Below are 20,679 nucleotides of genomic sequence, written 5' to 3' on the forward strand. Positions count from 1 at the left end.
TAATTTGTGATTTTTCGGGTGATGTATGGGCGGTTGATGAGGCTCTTACCTTCACGGTTTCCGGCGTCATAAGGGTCCGTCGCAGTTCCTCTGCCTTGGATTCCAGAGAGAGGCTCGTCGCCATGCTGCTGGCTGGCAAATTGGTCATCTGGGGTTTGATTGGGATGGATCTCGCTCCAAAGAGCATTTGAGGCGTTGTTAAAAGTTCGGTTTATAGTCTCCATGTCGATGTGCTGGATCGAAGGTAATTGAATGATAATATGATGGAATGTAAGCTTAAGCAACTTCAGAAAGTGCTGGGCGCCTCGTTTATCAATGGATGAAGGCGACGATCAAAGAAGCTTGTGTCGTCAGAGCTGTGGGCGGGGTTTCGAAAAGGCTGGTTAATCTGCGGGATGCGGTTTTTCTAGAAAGGCAAGAGAACAGCAGCATATTATAGTACGTCAGTGGCACGAGGCGAAAGTAGCGCAAACAGACAAGCATTAAGGAGCGCATTGGCAGCCATTGACTGTAGATCGCTGAACCCGCGATGTCATCACCCCATCCCGTGACGTCAGGGGACGTCACCTGTCACGTGGGTAGCTCTGGACCGACCAACTGGCAGCGACAATGCAAGAGAAAGAGGAGCAAAGCCAAAGTCAATTAGAATTCTATGGACGAAGAGAGACCCTTAGGGGCAGCACAATTGGAACGGTGACTCGTAGATACTTAGAGCTTCCCTCAGCAACGCCACGCCACCACACAAAGCACACCAAAAGCAAGCAAATAACGAAAATGCAATATGAATTGTTCACAGTAAGAATGTGATCCCCTACGATAAATATCAGCGCCAAACCTGGATCATCATGGCCTTTGCGCAGAAAAACCTGCGAATGTCTCGTAGCCGAATATGAACGCCTCTGTCAATCCCAAACTATGTCTCCTTCGGGTAAGAGAGCCACGGAACCCCGTCACACCTGTTTGCTCGTCTCCGCGGCATTCTTCGCCTCCGGATTCAAAGGCTGTTTGGGATCGTATCCCACACTCTTGACAACCCCTAGTCCCTTGGTCTTTCCCTCCCGGAAAAGCACTCGATCTCCGGGGGCCAAAAATTCGGGACGCTGAACAAACCTGAACGCAACCAACGCACGGTCACCGCCTCGAATGAAGGGACGATCAATGTCAATGACAGAGCAGGTTTGGCTTACTGCGCCGACATGCAGCATTGCTTGATACCGAGGCTTAATCGTAGTAGCGTGAGATATGATTAGGACTAACCAATGTCAGTATAACAGAATGAGTAGGGAGAGAACAACTGGTAGACGCACCCTCAGCAACGAACTCCCTGTAGACTTTGGGAGGCTGATCCAACTTCTTGAGAACTACCATGCCTTTACGGACTTCCTTCCGTCGGACGCGCTTCAAGGCGAAAGAGCCCGACTGGCCTGCAAAACAAGCGTTGACCTGAATCCGCTTGCGCTCGATGGACTTGATCGTAGTAGTCGTAAATTGACCCAGAGAGTCAGGACCAACCAAAACAGTATCGCCAGCGTGTATCACACCCGACTTGGCCACCCCAGAGACAACTGTACCCACATGAGGTACGGAGAACGTATCATTGATGAGGAATTCGAATGGGGCATTCACGTTGTAATGGCCGCGGTGAGGAAGGATATTCAGGAACGTCCGAACAAGGTCCAGGTTCTCTCCAGTGACGTTGGACACCTGGAAGATCGGGCAAATTCGCTGGCTCACGAACTGTGTCGCCGTGTTGATGGTTTCTTCCATGTCCTTTACGAAGATGGGAATTTTGCGAGAGCCAGGCGACTTGAGAAGTTTGCTGAGCTGGGAAAGGGTCTCCTCTAGAATCTGCGGTGGACAGATATCAATCTTGGTGACAATTACCATGACTGGCACGTGTAAAGCCACAGCGATACCCAGGTGTTCTTTGCTCATGCCAATGAGGCCATTGTTGGCCGCGACCATGAGTAAACAATAGTTGGGGCTGCTGCTCAGCATGCCGAAAACCGTAGTCCGCAGGTACCGTTCATGCCCAGCAAGATCGGAGAAGGATATTACTTTGGCGGAACGCCTTCCTATTTCTTCCCAAGACATCTTCCGCCCATGAGCGCTGCTTACAATGTCACCACGGCTGTCGAACCCCATTATCTCCATCCCTACCGAGCTGGTCCGGCCGCTCTCGATTTCGTGCTTGTGGCGGAACAGGTTGAGTCGAGCCTTTCCTCGGCCATCATCCAAGTTTCCTTTGACTAACACACCTAGCATGGTACTCTTACCTGCGTCAACATTGCCAACAACTGCCATGCGGATCTCAGCCATCTCCTCCACGGTACCCGCGGGCTGTCGGATCAAGAGCTTGCCCCAAGAGCCTTTGATTCGCTCGTGCTTGACGCGCCATTCCTCAGGCCCGCCGACATTGTAGGTAACGAGGATTCGACAGTGGGCAGGAAGGGTTTCCGCCGCTTCCCGCAAGCGCTGCAAGGCTGTATTCCACTGACTGAGATCAAAGGACATGGACTCCCCGCCATCCTCAAGACCCAGGTCGAAGAGAGTCTCACCATGTCCTTCGTCAATGCGGGTTTGTAGAATGTTTGCGAGTATTTGGAGGTCATGGTCTGGCTGTTCACCAGTTCCCAAGAGCAACTCCTTCAACTTGATTGATTTCGGAGCATCCGAGAGATCCAGCTGGTCGAGAATATCCAGTTCGGCATGGTCTTCATTTACTGGAGCTGCGCTGGCTGTTTCGTAGCCGCTGTCACTAGGTAAATACTGGGCCGATCGCTGGGCCTGTTGCTTTTCAGCGTACTCGGCGAACTCGCTGAGGGCCTAAGTGTTGGCTACGTGTTAGCGGGAATGCCAGATTGCTTCGCGGGAGGGATGCACACAATCTCGCCTCTCCGCCGTTCTTCCAACGAGGGCTTAGGTCCAGCCGTCCGCATTCTGGTGGCTAAATTGGTCGATTATCAAGATAGTGGCAAAAGAAATAAAATTATGGAGAAAAGGCACGTTATCGATCTGCGATATGATGCGTCACTCGGTCGGGTGGAAGATGGATCGCCGCTGGCGCACTCAGACACGTATTCGTGTTATCATAATTCCACGTGTGAAAGACGAGATCAGGTCGAGAGTAATGATAAGCAAAACAGGTTAACAATATACTGAGGGGTCTGGAGCAAAATAATAGGTGAATGAGAGGGTGGATTGTGAATGAGAATCTAGCAGGGAAGATGAGACAGTAAGTGTCGGGGAGGGAACCGGGGAAGCTTTATCGATAGGAAAGTGCGAGTCATCGCCGCCTCGTGTGGCCCCCAAGCGGTTTATTGAGTCATACGGCTCAGCACAGTCATTTTCTCCATGCAGCTAAGCTATGCTGAGATGTCTGTCTTGTTACTGCCACAGTAGCCAATTTCCATTAACTGTTTTAGGCCAGGTTGCAAACCAGGAACACTGGTCGCTGCTGTTGGTTTCCTCGCTACATATGCCAGGATGGCATGATGCCATGTACCACACGCCGTACACCTTCCTAATACCCCTCTATATCTGAAACAAGAACATTTGCAGCTCCAAGCATGACCGAGTACGTGAATACATTAAAAGGTAATATGGTATAGCCTGGAAACCCTGTAACATCGCCTGGTGTTTTCGTGGTCTCGTATTTCGTAGCTTGGGTGAAAGATGGCCCCAAGAATATCCGACGTTATCCGTCTTCCTACTAGTTGTTATTGCCTCCCAAATCTTATGCCTGAGGCGAAATCAGAACGACGGAGTCTCCTATTACGAAAGGTCAGTATGACAAGCCCCGGGCTCTGCCGGGAACGGCATCACAAAACGCACCTCGAACGAAGAGCATCTCTTCTTGCTTCTTGATGGTCTAAAGACGATCATTCTGCGTTAGCCCAGCACCGCACTAATATAGCCTCCCCCCTAACTGGTTGTACTATAACCGAGGTAGATGGATAGAGCGACGTACTCGGAGGGTCTCTTGCTCGTTCTCGTCTTCCTCCACCACGTAGATGGTCTCCTCAACATCTCCTAGCACCAGGTTGCAATGGCTATCGTATGCCTACCACAGACCATATGTCAGTAAAACGCCACGTAGTCAGAAGTCGGAGGTCGGCGTAAGACTCACATGGAGACGACCCTTGAGCTCGCGATCGCCGCGCAGTTTGACAAAGACGATTTCATCGAGCGACAGGCGCACCAGATCTAAGGGTTCGGAGACGGACGATGTGCCCGCATCCTCGGTGTCGGCCATGTCGAGGTCGAGAGGGTGGAAAAGGAGAGACTCGAGCGTGAAGCTAAGCAAACGAAAGGAAGGGGGGAGGGATCCAAGCTGCAGCGTGCACAGCAGACGCGGGACATGGATGGTGAAAAAGGCTACAGAGTCTGACAGGGATCTGGCCCGCCAAGACCACAACAAGCGGCACCTCCTCATTTACTCCGCTTTTATAGTCGCAGCTCGATTCCCCCAACTTCTGACGGCCTGAACCCCCCGGTCTTTTTCTCTACGTTCTTTCATGTTTCCGGCCCTCAGATCGCAATGCTGGGGTTTATTCGTGCCAGTGAGAGCTTAGGCTCTCATTTGGTGTGTCCTACATACCGTCGATGTCAATTACCTGGCCTACCTCGCTGTTCTCCACTTCTTATACTTCGGGATCCTACGCGCCGCCCACGATCGTCCAGATCGGAACCATCAATATACCGTCCTCAATATCGAAACGAGATGCAGTATGGGAACAGAGACAGGTTTGCTGAGAGGCATGCTCCACGGCCAGGACGGGGAACAACATGCATACTGGAACCTGGTCAGGCTGACTTGGGCGATCATAAGATCCCCAAGGCACAAGACGACAGAGGGGACGACATTGGGGCTGGTCCCCAGGTCGAGAGTTTGGAGGATGTGAAGAGAGACTTCAACGCTATTCTCCGGGATGGCCAACCAGACCAGGTGATGGATGCGATGCTTGATCCTCGCTTTGAGAACTTAGTTTGCTTGATGCCACAAAGCACCTTTGTTGAAGTCTTTCATCTCCTCTCTCCGGCTTACTTTATTGATCCTTATCGGGAAATCCATCGTCCCCTTCATCCGTCGGCTGTCGATGTCAAGCAGTACAAATCATTGGAATCGATTTTTGACGAGTTTGCCAATAACCTGTCTGCCATCCTGCAGATCAGGTGGGCGGGCGGCCAGCCCTTGGGCTTGGCTGAGTACACGCACCTGCTTGATTGCGCACGCTCAATGGGCGACGCTATCATGGCAGACTATATCTGGCATACAATTAGGGAGGATGGAATGGTGCCGGATTCCCAGTGCTATAACTACTACATGGAAGCGAAAGTCTGGGATAAAGCATACACCGGCTTGGAGAAGTATCGCCTCAGAATGACCCCTTACCTGTATCGGAAGAGGAGATTCTTCGAACCCAACCCCGGATGGCAAGGTTACGGTACTGCCGCCCGGAGTGTGAGAAAGGAAGTGCTGCAGATCTTTAACGAGATGACACAGGAGGGAACCTCGGGGGACACGACTACCTTTGTCAATGTGATCCTTGCGTCAAGCCGAGTTGGCCATATGCAAGGAATCAAGAATGTCCTGCACACCGTCNGAACATTGACGTTGATGCGCTGCTAGAACAGGTCGATGAGTCGATGCTCCCGGAGGTGACCCCATACGACCGTTCCTCACCGCTGTACCCCACAAGCCATCTGCTGTTCGCCGTGGCGCATGCCTTCGGCACCAACAATGACATCCCTGCCGCTCTGCGCACCATAGATTTTATTTCGAGCAGATACGACATCCCGGTGCCGGAGAATGTCTGGCTCGAGCTATTTGAGCGATCGTTCGTTTTGTCTCGTCCGAGGTTTGGCCCTGACGCTGAAAGGGACGCAAAGGGCCAGGTTTCATATGACTTCCTCAACTCCATGTTCGAAACGATGACAGCCGAGCCTTTCAACGTGCGTCCAACAATCGAGGTGCACCATATTCTCGCCAAGACTGCGTGGGATCGCGCCAGGCTGTCAGAATTCAAGCACCATATGGAAGCTGCGTATGACCTTTTAAGGGAGACAAGAAAGAAGAGGAGAACTGCAAGGTCGATCATAGAAGCATATCTGGGGCAGCCACAAACGCAGATTCTGAGATCGCGAGCCTTTGCAGATGCTGTGCACGCGTATGACATTCTGCGCCTGCGCACTATGCAGCAAACCGTTATCATGGAGCGTCTTGCAAGGCTTTTACTAATTCACCGCCGCTGGGTGGGTAGTCAGAACCAAGTGTGGGAACGAAGCCTTCTACCGCAGGCGCTGGAAGAATGGCGAGACTTTTTGCCAGAGTCCGTGGTATACCATACCCGAGGAGGCCTCGTCGAATTTGAAGGTGCCACCTCTTGGCGCCAGCGTAATATAAGAACCCATGATAGAGTACCAGTCCGGCGGCCAGCGTTGGGAACAAATATCGAGCTTGACGACGACGCGAACGATATTGATGACGACATTTTCTGGGATTATTATCGACAATCTGCCCCACACCTTGATCTGTCCATTCCGCCTCTGAGAAGGCTTTTCGAGGCTGTCCAAGAAGACAATGTCAGTAGCACTTACGACGACGAAGCTTTCCTGGCCGAAGAGCTGGAATATGAAGCCGGCGAGCTTGAGATCCCTAGGGTTAGGAGAGCTGCGAGGACGCCCAGACAGCGCGCGACCACTAGGGAGCACCAAGCAGGAGAAGCCGATGAACCCATAACCACAGGTCCAGGTCCTCTCTTGTGGGCTTGATTTTGGCTCATTTTCGAGCCGTTTCTCTTTCTCTCACTTCTTCATCGCCGTCTTCTTCTTTCTCTTCTCCTTTTTCTTCTTTTCCTCACTTTCTAACTTCGATTGTGACTTTCACCCCGCATCTGGAAACGTTAACAATTCCCAGAGACACGTTCACTCAGCCCTTATTTCTCTCAATTCCTTTCTTTTCTTCTGGTCCTAAGCGGGACCATATGATGAGCTGATCTTTGGCTGTCAGTTATGATACCTCAAGTGTGCATGTATTGCCTTACCTGAGCGGATACCCCTGTCTATATGACAAGTTGCATATTGAGCTCTTTTGTGCTTTTCGAATATTAAGATTACTCTTTTGATGTGATTAATGAGTGAGAACAAGGTGAGAATAGGGTGACAAATAAGGTTGCTCTGTCAGTAATGAAAGCAGTAGTCAGCATCAGTCCCTTCGAGCCATGCGCTTCTCGAGACGACGGGGTGCATACCTATACAAGGATGGAAATTGACCTCTGTAAAAAGATCTCCAGACGACGTCAGTCCATCAAGGAACCAATCATAATCATATACATACAATACGGGTATATGCTACAAACGCAGGGCACCTATTCAATCAGCCCGCCAAGCATCATCAAAGTGTCACTGGCTAAGTCAATAGCCAGGCTCCATCATCATCATATCTTCTCCGCCTTCAAGTCATTCACCACCATGTACCGACCAATCGTAATCCAACCCCACCGGAACCACACCATCTGGCTCTGATGTGCCTTGACCATAGCCGACTGCGCAGTCATCCATTCATTAACGGAGCTGACAAACAGAAGCCGAGAAGGAAGCTGGCCCTTGGAGCTCCCACCACGGCCAATTAGGGAGTTCAGCGCGCCCCGAACCATCGTAAACGGCGCATCCAGAATACCAGCGTACTTACGCAGAAGATTCGTCGTGGTGAGCGTATACAGAGTGACCGGACAGGTATACCCGGGTTTGTCCTTCATCAGGGTACGCAGGAAATGAACAGCGCCGTGGTACAGAGATCGGTGATTAGAGTGGTTGCTGATACCTCCCTTATCGAAGGTCAAGAGCACGTCGATAGTCGCCGTAGGTGCAGAGCCAGCTTTATTCGACTTCTTCTTGGAATTGGTGCTATCGCTGAGTTCAGGAGCAAAGGCGTGTTCGAGAACAGCTGATACGTCGGACTCTGTCCACTGGATTGACATGCTGTCGCGGAAACGGGAGGGGTCGTCGATGATGTATACGTCCGATTCTTGGCGTAGGCCCAGTTGCAGGGCGCTTTTCACGAGCTCCTTTTTGCGGATGTGGCCCAGTCCGTCGGCGTCTCCTATATCATAGCGCAAGGTGGGTGTTAGTGTGTGTGTATTGGGGGTGTTTCTTCGATGGTATCGGTGGGCGCATACCACTGCTGAGGCAGAGGATCTTGAGGTGGTTGCCGTATTCCGGCCTGGTCAGGGCCAATACCGTGGGCGCGAAGAACATGGCTTCATCGTCAGGGTGGGCGATCAGCAGACATATCCGCTTGTTGTATAGACGTGGGAATGCACCGCCGAAGGGTGAGGACGTGGTTGAGGATAATGTCCAGAAGAGGAACACGGCTAGAATCGCGGAACCGAGGGAGAGCAAGGTTGACGGAGACATGGCGTAGGAGTGATGAGAAGAAGCGATTTGAAGGTTGGATTTTAGGAATGAAGGGGAAATAGTCAGGAGTAAATGGATCGTCGCGAGGCTTGACAAATTGTGGGAGAAGCAAGTAGGAGCTCAACGGGGTGCTTTTTCGGGGGATATTCGACGATTGTTCGCCGCTTGCATGAAATGCTGCAAGCGATGCTTGGAATTGTAATCTGCCAATTGTTTAGCAATAGCATACAGTGTGCGTTAGATTATTCAATTTTGGACATCGTTAGGGGAGAGGTACCCCAATGGGTTGAAAGGTGAAGATTAAGAAAAGGGATAAATAGTTGAGTCGTCTCAGGGTCCTAGGTTGACGATCTCTAGAGCTCCATGCCTCCCGGACGCGGAGCTATCACCACGTGACTTTACGAATTGAGTACATCGGAAGATAGTTCCAATTGCATTTCTAATTGTAGGAGATTAGTCTGATAAATTCTCCGAATTTGGAATATTCTATAGTTTATCAGATTCTATGTCACTTAGGTGATGTAAATGGCCTCAAGCTTCCAAGCACTAGTATTGTTGGCTAGAAAATAGTCATGATGTTGACAATATATACTAGTAGGCTCGGTACCACCTGTGGTTTTATAAATATTTACGGAAGCGAAGACTGGTAACATTGTTCACCAATCCGCTACATTGTTATACGGAACAAGTCAGAAATTAAGTAGTAATATCTATCAGGAAAATTTTACAAAAGTATCGAAATATCCTTCCAGATCAAATTTAATAAAAAGATAATACACTCCAGAGTGTAGCTATTGCGTGTTACACTACCAGCGATCATTCCGACGCCAATGACATCAAAACTTCCAAGTGCATCATGCCAACCTTTAGCTGACTCAAAGGTCAACATTGATAATATTATTAATGCATCTCACTGACTTCAAATCATATTCATTTTCAGCAACAGCATACGTATCTCCCAACAACCCAGCTGTCACCTTCCTAATCCGTTGATAAATTAGTAAGCTAACGCGTGGAATAGGAGGTTATGGTCCCCACCAATCACATGAATGGCACAGAGCACTTGCATTTGCAGGTCCTTTTGCAGACCCAGCCAACCTTATGAAATAGGACAAGGCTATCACCATGGGTCCTATAGCTCATAGCCCGGGACTGCTTACGAATTCCACGTCGATATACAAATCAAGGAAGGGCTAGACGTGTCCCCAGGGTAGTATTTGGAAAAGAGACATGTCTCGGCTCGACGGCATCCAAAGACTGACTGTACCAAGCAAAGTACGGAGACCCCGCGGTTCTCCGGTCCCAAAAGATAACCAATGTCACTAGTAGTACCGGGTATAGCCAATAATGTGAGACGACACTACAATCGATATATTGATCAAGGATTCTAGTGATTCCTTGTTGATTCTTAGTGATTCCTTGTCAGTTTCTAGTGTTTCTCCCGCGGGTAGAGTCGGTGGTGGCGGGGGCCAGATTGAATAGAGACGTCATCACATGGCCGTGATTCAGCTCTCTTTTTCTGGTTTAGATAATGATCATTGATAGTAGCTGGATCTAGATTTAGTGACTATGGTCCTAGGGATCAGTATCAGTATCCCAGATGGTCAATGACCAGCCGCAAGACACATTCGAGTCACGAGGGAGTCTCGAAAGTAAAGTCAGTATACAATCTTCTCCTAGCAACAAAAGTCACTTCTAGAACATCCGAAAATTAACTGCACTAGCACGTGGAGCAAATAAGACAGCTTAATTCTGGCAGAAATCCACGTCCTCTGCAGTTCGGCCCGGAGTAAATTCCAAATAGGAGGTTTTGGCTACGAAGGTCGTGGGATATCCTACCATCAAAGTTCTCGGGTGCTGATAGCCGGTATTGTAGGGCTGAAAACCCGCGGACACACTCTCTGCCAGGGTCGGTTCACATGGCAATTGCTGCGCAGCAAGCCGCGGCCAGTAGCTATAGGTTAGCAATTCAATGTCGAAAACGACCATGTATATACCGCCGAGCAAAGTCCTTACGACGCAATCATGTTCAAGCGACCAGTCTGAGGCTATGGCGGGATCAACGCGCCGAACTTGACCCCCGCGGGGTTCAAGAGCTCGAGAGTCTATCTTATTGTAAGGTTATAAGAAACCGTGAATCTGCCACGAAACGTAAACACAGACGTCGTGGCAATTTGCAGTCGGTCTAGGCAAATAAAGCGAGTAACTTGAGCGACGATATCTGAGACCATTGGGCCACCGTTAGTCATGAAATATAATGTTTTGTGTAGAAAAAGCGGTAGAAAGTGGATAGCATCAACCTGGGCGGACGGCAGGTACGGCGTCAACCAAAGACTGCAAGTGGTGTACCCACGGACCGATCTGACTTCCGTCGAGGACCTTACCGGGCAAGGGAATTGGGGGACAACGGCAGTCGCCGAAGTCCTGGCCCAGAATGGTGTAATTCGGGCTAAATGGGGCATCAGTGAGTGATTCAGCTCGTCCAGAGACCTTGGAGGAGAAAGGAGAGAAAATTCTGAGGCGCTAGTGCCATGGTGAAGAGTCATCGCATGGAGTCCGCCAAAGCTAACCATGAAAAGAGACCCGGGCCGGTGGGCATGCCCCGTTCGATAAAAACGGGGGGTGCGGCGTACCGCTAAATACAAAGTAGTACCAACATCCACCTTGGGAGGGGTTTTCCGAGGAAAAGACCCAATGGAAAGGGAGAAACAGTAAACATGGCCTTGCACCTTGTGAGAAAACGCTATAACATTCGTAGTTGGCATCATTATTATGACCATTCGCTACTACTACTACTCGTACTACCTGTTTTGCAGCTGCATGGAATGGGTCCAAGCTTCTGCACATCCAAGCTGGGAGGGGGTTTCATGAAGCCGTCACGGCACTAGCTCCAAAGATGGCGGTTAATAACGCAACCGCCATGCGTGCTCAGGCAGGAGTAGAAATCCCTCATCTAGGCAACTCTTGCTGGATGAAACTAGACGATTGGCAGAAAAGAACCTAGCGTTTATGGAGAATTTGGTCATACTTTGTCGGAGTTGGTTTGTATCTGTCGCCATATATCAAACAGATTCGTATTATAGAGCAAAGACTAGCCTGGATGGTGAGTTTCATGCAATTGGGGAAATCATATCAGCAGTAAGGAGTATTCTGCAAGTAAAGAATGGTCACCGGATGCAGTCTTTACTGTCTGATCATCAGTGTATTGCGCAATGGACCAAGATTTACTGCATGCACCTGCGTTGGCCTTTCCCCAAGATTTACTAGATGTAGAAGTACTATTCAGGAGCATCAGCTGGAGGCGGCACTTGCCGACCCAGATTTTAGCCTGATACAGTCAATATCAATTCTTTAACATCCCCATATATGAAAGACCTGCGATCCTGTAACATGAACCGACCAGTACATTGTAGTTGAGGCTTGGCGGGTAACACTGAGGCTAAAATCCTGTATAGTAACCTCCGAACTCGTGGCGTGATCGAATCGGCCATCCGTGGCCGTCAGCAACAAGATGTGCCGAAACTCTCAGCGAACCGGGACGGTCAAGCCGACAGCTGGAGGACCATCAAGGTGAAAAGTCGGCCAAGGTACCTGGATCGTCAGAGGTCAGACCGATCATTCAGCATTGCGCATGCTGTCGTCCTGGCAGCTCAATGGGTGGTGGTGAAACTGTTAGGTAATGGGTATGGCGGCAATGGGTAGCCATTCGTCAGAACGTCAGAACTGTCCCTGGCCAAGTCACAACGCACGTTGCTTTAGTCTAGAACTTCAAGGTTAGTAGTACTTAAGTGAATATCATATGTTAATCTCCTGAGTAATTATTTCCCCATTCAATTGTTGTTTCTCACGCAACCCTCATGCTATACTACGAGGCTAACAACCACTTCACTTACTTACTACACCGGCCGACCGGCAACTGCTGCCGGATGATGTGATGCCCCGCATAGAACGGAATTTTTCAGCAGTGCGGGGAAAAGGGCGAACCTATCGCCTTGCAGTGAGCGACAACGGAATCTTCCTCCTGAGTGAAAGGGTCCCTGTTAGCGCCGTCAAAATCAATCCTGAGACTTGGCCAAGAATGGCAATAACGAGGAGAGCCTGCAGCCAGCTTCGTCATTCAGGTCCTCAGTGCCTGAGCCCGAGCCTCTGACAAAGCCACTCGACCAAGTCTCATTCGAACAGGGTACCGCTGTACCGAACGGGTGAAAATAAAAGAAAAAAGGCACAAAGTCCCAATCAAGATTTTGTCGGCTTTGCCCTTGACATTTTAGTCTTTTTTCTTCTTATTACTTTTGGCCTTGTCGGGATGTGGAACCTGGCCGAGCTGTAACCTCAAGACTTAAGAGGCGCTGCGTTGGAATAAAAAAATCTGTGAAGATTTTTTTTTCTTTCTCCCAAAAGGTTCCCATTCCGTACGCAAAACATCTGGTTCTGATGGGGCTAGCGTCTCCCTCCGTCCGCGGATTCTGCGCCTCGTTGGCTCAAAAAGTGCAAGCGGCATCACGGATCCAGAGGATCTCCAATTAGTGTCGCAACGTGTTGCGGTATGGTAATGTATACCCGCGTCACGGTGCCGGTCACCGCTCGTACGCGCAAGACTTGCGCCAGACCGCCTTGCGACTGTTCAGATTTTCAGGCTCGCTGTGCGCTATATGACGCCACGTGATGGTTTGATGACGGCAGCTGACCTTCCTGAACGAGCAAAGAAAGCGCCCATTTTGTCAGGTGTCTTTCCGGGCTCAGGTCCCGGCAGCCGTCTTGGACGGATATTCGGTGCCGGAAACACTAAGTGTGATGACTGACTGACTTGTCATGCCTCTTTTGTGTTCGCTTCTCGTCGCTCATCAGGCACACCTAACAAATTGGCTCTCTACTAATGCTGTCAACAGACGCAGTACTATGGTTGTCGTGGCAGGCCCTGGGCCCCCAAGTATATAACGGCCCAATCAAACTGTGGCCTGACCTGGAGGGGAATATTGTCTAGAACCTTAGTCAGCCCCATCATCCTTGGTTCGGATCTCCAACAAAAGGACATGACAACATCACTGAGCAATTTGGCATGATCTCGAAGCCCGATCATTAGAGCCACGAGTTCATTCTGAATAATCACTAGTAGATATTGCGTCAAGTCATCACCGCCTCTCTACGAATACGCGCCTGGGTCACGCAAACATTTGCGAGCAAAAGATCGACAGCCAGGGGATGGGACTTCGTTCCGGACCCAGGGACAGCCAGACTAAGTCCATTTCTACGGGGTAGGAGTGAGTCATTGCGCACGGCCTCAACAGAGGGACATCGGGGGAGCTAATCACCATGCTTTGTGGCTAGCGAAGTTGTTCAAGTGATGCAGCATGCTTGATTAATACGATTCTGTTGCAGCTTCGCAAAACACTCTTCATGCAGATAGTAGCACGTCTTTTTCAGAAGCAGTATGCATGAGCCCGGACGGTATCACATGCGTAGAGTTTCGAAGAAATATGAACGATTCAACCCTGTCGGTAAGGCGCGCATGTTGCGCTGAAGTCGAAACAAGTCCTACCTTCCGTAGAATTTAGCCGAGGACAAGACTGTGTGTCGCCTTGATTTCATTGCCATACATAGATCATACATTTTGATTGGGGTGGTTGCGAATCACAGATCCGGGGATGGGGTCAGACTACTCTGGTTAACTAGTAGCTGACATGATACTTTGAATGAACAGCCCCAACTTTCCATAGGCTGACGAGTCCTTGAATATTCTAGAATTGAGTCGATGGCATCTACTGTGAAGTCCACCGTGGGGACACATTAACCACTGACAATGAGTCTCCAGATCTAGAATGTCCCATTGATGTAAATGTAACTCTTCCATACGAATATCTATCTAGTATCTAGATCACGCATGATCTTGTGTAAACCACACATCGACAACAATGGCCAATGGAGCCTGTCAAACCATTCTGTTGCATGGCTCACGCCTTTCTCCTCGGGGAAATCCTTCCGCCAAGCAGCACGACAGGAACGAAGTGTTTCTCAGACGCAGACGCTTTCCGCCGGAGACAGCCGTTTTGTCACGTATGGAAAGCGTATGGTAAGACCCACAATGACGCTTTTTCTGCCGCGCCCCACCAGACCTCCATCGTCCGCCCGATGAGATGGAGCCCTGAAGGTGGCCAGACCAGGGAATGAATGGCACCTGTTACATGCGGTGGGAACGTCCTAGAAGAAACCATACTAAAAAAAGGGCGAAATTGGGAAAGTAAAAAAATTCAGGAGCAGAAAATTCGATTTTGAGGTAGTCCTTTTTTTTTCTCTTTTCCCTTGGGGAAGAATATATCTGGTACTAAAAAATAAAAAAGCTTGTTGCGTTCATTCAAAGGCAGCTGCTCGCCCACTTCAATTCTTCCTTCTATTTCTTCTGGTTCTGTCTCATCCAATTTACCTCATCTTCCTTTCACCATCCCATAGCATCTGAACCCAAGTGGTGACTTCAACTATACCACCGCACTCTCCCATTGTATCCCCCATACCGGTGCTTGGATACTCCATTCCATTATCTTGACAGCAACATCTAGACGAGCGTCAACAATACCACACTGCAACTGGATTATGTACTTGGTCGTCTACCACACATCGCAACTCTACCAATATCGAAGCACTTCCTAAACAATCACTTCCTAAGTTATTGTTCAGCAGCTTCTACATATACAAGCTTTAGTCTTCGAACCATCCCTATCCCATCCACAGCAACCACCCCGCCGGAACATTTTCTCCGCAGCTCAAGTAGGGGCCTATAAAACCGGCTTTCAGAAATTCTCATATTCTTTTCTGCCCGGCACGGTTGTCACAAAATCTAAGTGTTATCCACTAGAAATTTTGACACCATGCCTGGCCGTCTACTCTCCAGCTTCGTTCGCCCCTCCCTCTCTCACCACCACTCTCACCATTCTCCCGTCTCCCACTCCAACTCCTCGTCCTCGTCGTCTGTGAATGAGATCCCACCGAATACTGTGGTCTCCAAGAAGCCATCCGCTCATGGTGCGGAAAGAGCCCGTTCACCCGAGCGTCGTCTGTCTTTCGCCGTCGAACACCTCATCCACCCCCACCGTGATCACAGCAAGGACAAGCGACGCAGCCATGGCCGGTCCTCCCGTTCGAAGGAGCGCGCCGGACAAGAGGAAATTGCCCATGCTCACGCTAAACTAGACGTCATCGTCGAATCCCCGCCACTTGTGTGCTACGGATCCCCTGCGAACTCCACTGGTGCTCTCTTTTCGGGGCGTCTGAAGATCAGCATCTCCGAGCTGGCCGGCATGGTTACCCTGGACACTTTCGATATGCGCCTCATGAGCAGACTGACGACGAAGAAGCCTGTTTCCAGAGACTGCGCTAACTGCGCATCGCGCACTGAGGAGCTGACCCACTGGAACTTCCTGACGGAGCCAATCCACCTCAAGAATGGCGACCATGAATTCCCCTTCAGCTACCTGTTCCCCGGTCATCTACCCGCCTCCTGCAACGGTTCGCTTGGTCAGGTCGAGTATTTCCTTTCTGCGCGTGCCCACAACATCAACGGTGAGGAATACACCTACGAGATGCCCGTGCATATCAAGCGTGCCATCCTTCCCGGAAACGACAAGTCCTCCATCCGCATCTTCCCTCCCACCAACCTCACCGGCCGCATCGTTCTTCCCTCTGTGGTGCACCCGATTGGGACCTTCCCTGTTCAGATGACTCTGAGCGGAATTGTGGATAAAAAGGAAGACACACAGACTCGTTGGCGCCTGCGCAAGATGATGTGGCGGATCGAAGAACACCAAAAGATCGTGTCCACCGCTTGCACCAAGCATGCACACAAGATTGGGGGCGAGGGCAAGGGAGTTCTGCACCAAGAGACGCGCATCATCGGCCACAACGAAGAGAAAGAAGGCTGGAAGACTGACTTTGATACCGCTGGCGGCGAAATCAGCATGCAGTTCGAGGCGAACATCAACCCTTCTTGCAACCCTGTTTGCGATCTCGAAACCCCCGGTGGCTTGGAAGCGAGGCACAACCTTGTCATTGAATTGATCGTGGCTGAGGAATTTTGCCCGAACCGGAACCCCAAGCTCATCACTCCTACTGGAGCAGCGCGCGTGTTGCGCATGCAGTTCCACCTTCATGTTACGGAGCGCAGCGGTCTTGGAATTAGCTGGGATGAAGAGATGCCTCCAGTGTACGAAGATGTGCCTGCCAGCCCGCCTGGATACACCATGCTGGACGGCGACAGCATCATGGAGGACTATCACGGATCCCCCATTCACCTGCCAGAGTATGAGCAATTGGAGCGCATGGACTCCCTTCGACTGGACAGTGACTCTACTCACTCTTCCATCCGTGGTCGGTCTCGCCTGACAACCGATGATCTGACTGCGGAGCCGACGGTACCTGCAGCCAGCAATCGAGCGCCGTCTGTCGATTCTCAAAGCTCAAGACACACGTCACGCTGTCACTTCACCGTCGACTTTCCTTCATCTATCTTCTTTTCTTTTTCAACAAACCTGGACTCAACAGATGTCCATTCAAAGCCACGCCGCTTACGACGTTACGATTTTTAACGAATTGGACGATTAATACATCACAGAGATTCGTATTCATCTCAGTTTCTTTCAACAGTCACTCAAAACAAATTGGCTTGCCATTTCCTAATACGCTTTCTAATACCAATGGCATGGGATTAAATAAAAAGGGGGGGGGGGGGGGGGGGGGAATATCGAAAAAAGTTTGTGTTTTAGAAATTTCTTTGTCTTATCACGGAGTGGGGAATTCTCAGTCCTGCATGATACCCATAGTCGCTACTATATGTCACACCTGGCTATTTCTTCTGTTCTGTACCTTTTGTTCTCAACTGAGAATGTCAAGATCGCTACCAATACACCTGAATAATAGAAATAAACAAAAAGAATAATATTCTCCGAGACGAAGCCTTTCCAGCCCCATCCCAAACTACCGTAACAAGAACAACAAGTTCCACCTCCGGAACGAGTGATCGCCCTTTAGTAACCCCATAGTTGCAAATCCCCCAACCCCAGCCAGGTAAAGCTTGTGTGACACAATCGGGTAGTACAGCTTCTTCCCCAATTCACCTCAATGAAAACCTCACCACCACAACAGGACACCCTTGCTTGCTGCCATTACCTTGGGTCTGAACCCACCAGTCCAGTCCAGTCCAGTCCACTTTCTCTTCAATCTATTCCTCTCGCCTTTCTTCTTTTCAGCCTCGCAAATTGTGTGTAATGTGTGTTTGTGTTTGTGTGTGTGTGACATCTGCTGCACCCATCCACCCACTATTCAATATTCAGGTTGCAATCTCATGCAAGTACCCAGATCCATTTCTCTGTCCAGTGGGCAAGTCAGGTAAACTACTAGCTAATTGCTCGTGCTACACAAGCTGCGCTGCCCTGTTTCGGCCCTTTTTTTTTTTGCTCCCTCTCACTTTATTAAAATCCCCCTGCAGATCGGATCGGTAATCTGCATGTGATGGTGGTGTAGTACCTTTTGTTACTTTGTGTTGGACTTGATGTTTCTTAACTTGGTAGGTGGTAGGTTAGTTGAGGAATTTGAACCACTAGTGATTTTGTTCCAATTGTTTTGTGATTTATTTAAGTAGTGGGAGGGGTCCTTTAGATACTACTACTCTTAGTACCTGGTTGGTGAAGCTAAGGTTTCTGTCTGTGTGTGTGTGTGCGCTTGAGTTCAGGCAACCAACCCCCCCTCCCCTTCCCTTCCCTTTTGTTTCAGTACTACTATTACTACTACCCTTTCATCACTATGTGAGTGTGTTATGTGCACTTGAACAGATCGATATTCATTCACCACCACTTCCATGATTCGCTCTTTCTTGCCGGATTCGCCTCGCCTTGCCCCCCCCCTTTTCGCGACCATATGTGAAACGCCATCACTCAGAGATAAATACCATGTGCCTGCCGCGCGAACTCCTGAACCTTTGCTCCTCTGGATCCGTTCGCGTCGTCTCCTTTCTTTCTTCATCTTCCTTGAACTCCATAATAAACTCCGGGGATATTTTCATCAAACCAAACCAAACATTGAAAAGGAAGCCACATAACCATGAACATGAAAAGAATAAAGAGATACATAGATGGAAGAGATATGCACAACAACGTGAATTCATGAATCGAAAATCGGTCCATATGCATGGATGCCGTGAGACTCCAGTTCGTATACTACCTTTTTCGTGACGAACGGATTGCTAATCACGCAGACAGCCTCGGCGTCGAAGTCCCTAACCATCTGTCGGATTATTGGGACCATGTCGATTCGCCCGGCCTGGTTGGTGTCAATGACGACCGGGTTCGCGTCCATCTCGGAGACCAGGTTCAGGATGTCCTGACCGTAGGTCTTGAGTGGTGCCCGCGTCTGCCAGAGCACTCGGAGTTCTGGCCGGTTCGCATCCCCCAGGAAGGAGAGACACGGGCCGATTCCGGATCCTGTCGTTACAACCACCACGCGCTTGAAGACCCGCATTGCGTATGCAAAGCCGTTTATCAGAACCCCTCGCTTCCAGAGATGGGTGGGTGGGTCTTGGATGCAGGCTGTCGTCCAGTCCCCTGCTTTGGAGACCAATGCAGAGAAGCTTTTACCTTCTGGGTCTGGGAACGTGGCAAAGCCATGCCAGTCTTGCAGTGGGTGTCGAGATAATTGGATGCCCTTGCCGAAGTTCGTGGTGGTATGCGTGAAGTGGAGACGCACCGCATGCGAGGAGAGGTATTCGGCCCGGACGGGGACTTTGCGGAGAAGAAGCCAGGGATGGATGATTGCCACGACCGTGACCATCAAGAACCAGAACGCAGGGAGGGTGATGAGGAACCGACCCAGGGATTCGTGGTACGCCGCCTTGGCTTGGTCGGCGAAGATCATGAGCAGTATCACAAAGAGTGCCACGACGAGCCATCCGGAGAACCGGTGCGTCAGCTCGAAGTAGTCGTGCCGCTTGAAGCGGAACTTCGGGTGGGCCACAATGATGATTGCCAGCAGCAGGACCAGAATAACGTATGCCAGGATAACGGGCGCAAGGGATAGGACCGACACTCCGGTCCAGTATTCCCGAGACATCACGCCCACAAATCCCACATACCAGACGAAAGCGGCTACGCCACATCCGCTGTGCACGCCGCCATAATGATATGCCTTTGCGGCCAACAGACGCAACCATTTCGGAGCTGATCTCGGTATCGAGCAAACCGAAATGAAGATTGAGTTGACTACCAACGGCTGTCGTGCCAATCCACATGCCATCAGGTTGCCGGCGGTAGCGTTGACCAGGGCTAATAGGGTCCGGTCTGTGACCATGATGGCCACGAACACGGCAACATTGGCGAGGAAGACCAAGGTGAAGAGACGACGGTAGATGTTGAGCAAGGCATACCGGATCCGAGATAGCTTCTTCACCTTGTGCTCTTGGGCTTCAAGGTCCCAGGGGTTGTTGCCTGCATGACTGTGCGAAGCCTCCACCTTCTCTGAGAGCTCATTGACTATAGTCTGGTCCGTCAATGTTGCCTCGCCTGGGCTCGGTGGGCCTGATGCACATTTGGCAGGCTGTGGTACCGACACAACGGTCTGTACTGGAGACGATGACATACTGATTCGGGAGATTCCAAATCAGAGGATGTGAGGGAGGAGGGTGGGTGAGAAGACAAGAAGCAGGTACCCCAGAGAGGTTATCCCAACCAACAGAGATGGAGGGGGAGGATGCGAGTGGCAAGGGTTGGTGTGAGGGTCAGGTACAGACCGACGCAATAGGGAAACAAAGATCAATTGCAAAATCTGGCTATACCCTAGGCAAGATCATGGCCCAACGAATGATTTGAGAGAGATGAGGTGAGGGGGTGTAAGAGGGAGGAACCTGACAGGCGTTCACGCTTCACCTCCGAATTGGCATTGCCGTGAACCAACTGCGGTGAATGGGCACCTGCGTCTTTTGAATCTTTGTGGATGACGACATCTCATATTGATGCAGAAGAACTATATTTCCCGAAGCGTGGACCTACATCGAACACCGGAGTTATCTTGGGGCTATTGTGCCTAGTCCATGTTCTCAGCAGCTGGACGCATACCGCATGCGGCATACTGTCGGCCCGTTTTCCCTCTACATAATCCTTTTGATTTTTATTTTTATTTTCATTTTTTTCATTTTGAATATTTTTCATTGTGTTATTTTTATTTTTTATTTTTTAATTTTTTTTTAACTTCACTTTTCAGCCTGCATCAGGTTTTCCAGGTTTT

The 20,679-nt window shown here is 50.1% G+C and overlaps 8 protein-coding genes across 8 annotated transcripts; 3 read left to right on the forward strand and 5 right to left on the reverse strand.

Moving 5' to 3' along the window:
* Positions 1-650: 650 nt before the first annotated feature.
* On the reverse strand, positions 651-2,939 carry An14g06610 (uncharacterized protein; the record flags this gene model as incomplete). Its single annotated transcript, XM_001401247.3, has 4 exons — positions 651-866; positions 957-1,252; positions 1,308-2,826; positions 2,886-2,939. The coding sequence occupies 4 exons, from the start codon at positions 2,937-2,939 to the stop codon at positions 651-653; spliced, it is 2,085 nt and encodes a 694-aa protein (XP_001401284.3).
* Positions 2,940-3,736: 797 nt separating this feature from the next.
* On the reverse strand, positions 3,737-4,255 carry An14g06620 (uncharacterized protein; the record flags this gene model as incomplete). Its single annotated transcript, XM_001401248.3, has 4 exons — positions 3,737-3,771; positions 3,835-3,871; positions 3,971-4,063; positions 4,130-4,255. 4 exons carry the CDS (start codon positions 4,253-4,255, stop codon positions 3,737-3,739), a joined length of 291 nt encoding a protein of 96 aa, XP_001401285.1.
* Positions 4,256-4,723: 468 nt separating this feature from the next.
* Positions 4,724-6,774, forward strand: An14g06630 (hypothetical protein; the record flags this gene model as incomplete). The annotated part of the gene is made up of 2 exons (XM_059744371.1): positions 4,724-5,462; positions 5,507-6,774. The coding sequence occupies 2 exons, from the start codon at positions 4,724-4,726 to the stop codon at positions 6,772-6,774; spliced, it is 2,007 nt and encodes a 668-aa protein (XP_059604693.1).
* A 665-nt stretch (positions 6,775-7,439) lies between these two features.
* An14g06640 (uncharacterized protein) lies at positions 7,440-8,418 on the reverse strand (the record flags this gene model as incomplete). The annotated part of the gene is made up of 2 exons (XM_001401250.3): positions 7,440-8,104; positions 8,181-8,418. 2 exons carry the CDS (start codon positions 8,416-8,418, stop codon positions 7,440-7,442), a joined length of 903 nt encoding a protein of 300 aa, XP_001401287.1.
* An 830-nt stretch (positions 8,419-9,248) lies between these two features.
* Positions 9,249-12,120, forward strand: An14g06650 (hypothetical protein; the record flags this gene model as incomplete). Its single annotated transcript, XM_059744372.1, has 9 exons — positions 9,249-9,299; positions 9,564-9,628; positions 10,241-10,378; positions 10,460-10,597; positions 10,695-10,855; positions 10,939-11,009; positions 11,102-11,150; positions 11,235-11,356; positions 11,857-12,120. The coding sequence occupies 9 exons, from the start codon at positions 9,249-9,251 to the stop codon at positions 12,118-12,120; spliced, it is 1,059 nt and encodes a 352-aa protein (XP_059604694.1).
* A 282-nt stretch (positions 12,121-12,402) lies between these two features.
* An14g06660 (hypothetical protein) lies at positions 12,403-13,733 on the reverse strand (the record flags this gene model as incomplete). Its single annotated transcript, XM_059744373.1, has 5 exons — positions 12,403-12,516; positions 12,842-13,016; positions 13,107-13,216; positions 13,382-13,557; positions 13,640-13,733. 5 exons carry the CDS (start codon positions 13,731-13,733, stop codon positions 12,403-12,405), a joined length of 669 nt encoding a protein of 222 aa, XP_059604695.1.
* A 1,548-nt stretch (positions 13,734-15,281) lies between these two features.
* On the forward strand, positions 15,282-16,994 carry An14g06670 (uncharacterized protein; the record flags this gene model as incomplete). Its single annotated transcript, XM_001401253.3, has 1 exon — positions 15,282-16,994. One exon carries the CDS (start codon positions 15,282-15,284, stop codon positions 16,992-16,994), a length of 1,713 nt encoding a protein of 570 aa, XP_001401290.1.
* A 1,570-nt stretch (positions 16,995-18,564) lies between these two features.
* An14g06680 (uncharacterized protein) lies at positions 18,565-20,034 on the reverse strand (the record flags this gene model as incomplete). Its single annotated transcript, XM_001401254.1, has 1 exon — positions 18,565-20,034. One exon carries the CDS (start codon positions 20,032-20,034, stop codon positions 18,565-18,567), a length of 1,470 nt encoding a protein of 489 aa, XP_001401291.1.
* Between the last annotated feature and the right edge of the window lie 645 nt (positions 20,035-20,679).

Source organism: Aspergillus niger (genome assembly GCF_000002855.4).
Source record: "Aspergillus niger supercontig An14".
Lineage (NCBI taxonomy): Eukaryota > Fungi > Ascomycota > Eurotiomycetes > Eurotiales > Aspergillaceae > Aspergillus > Aspergillus niger.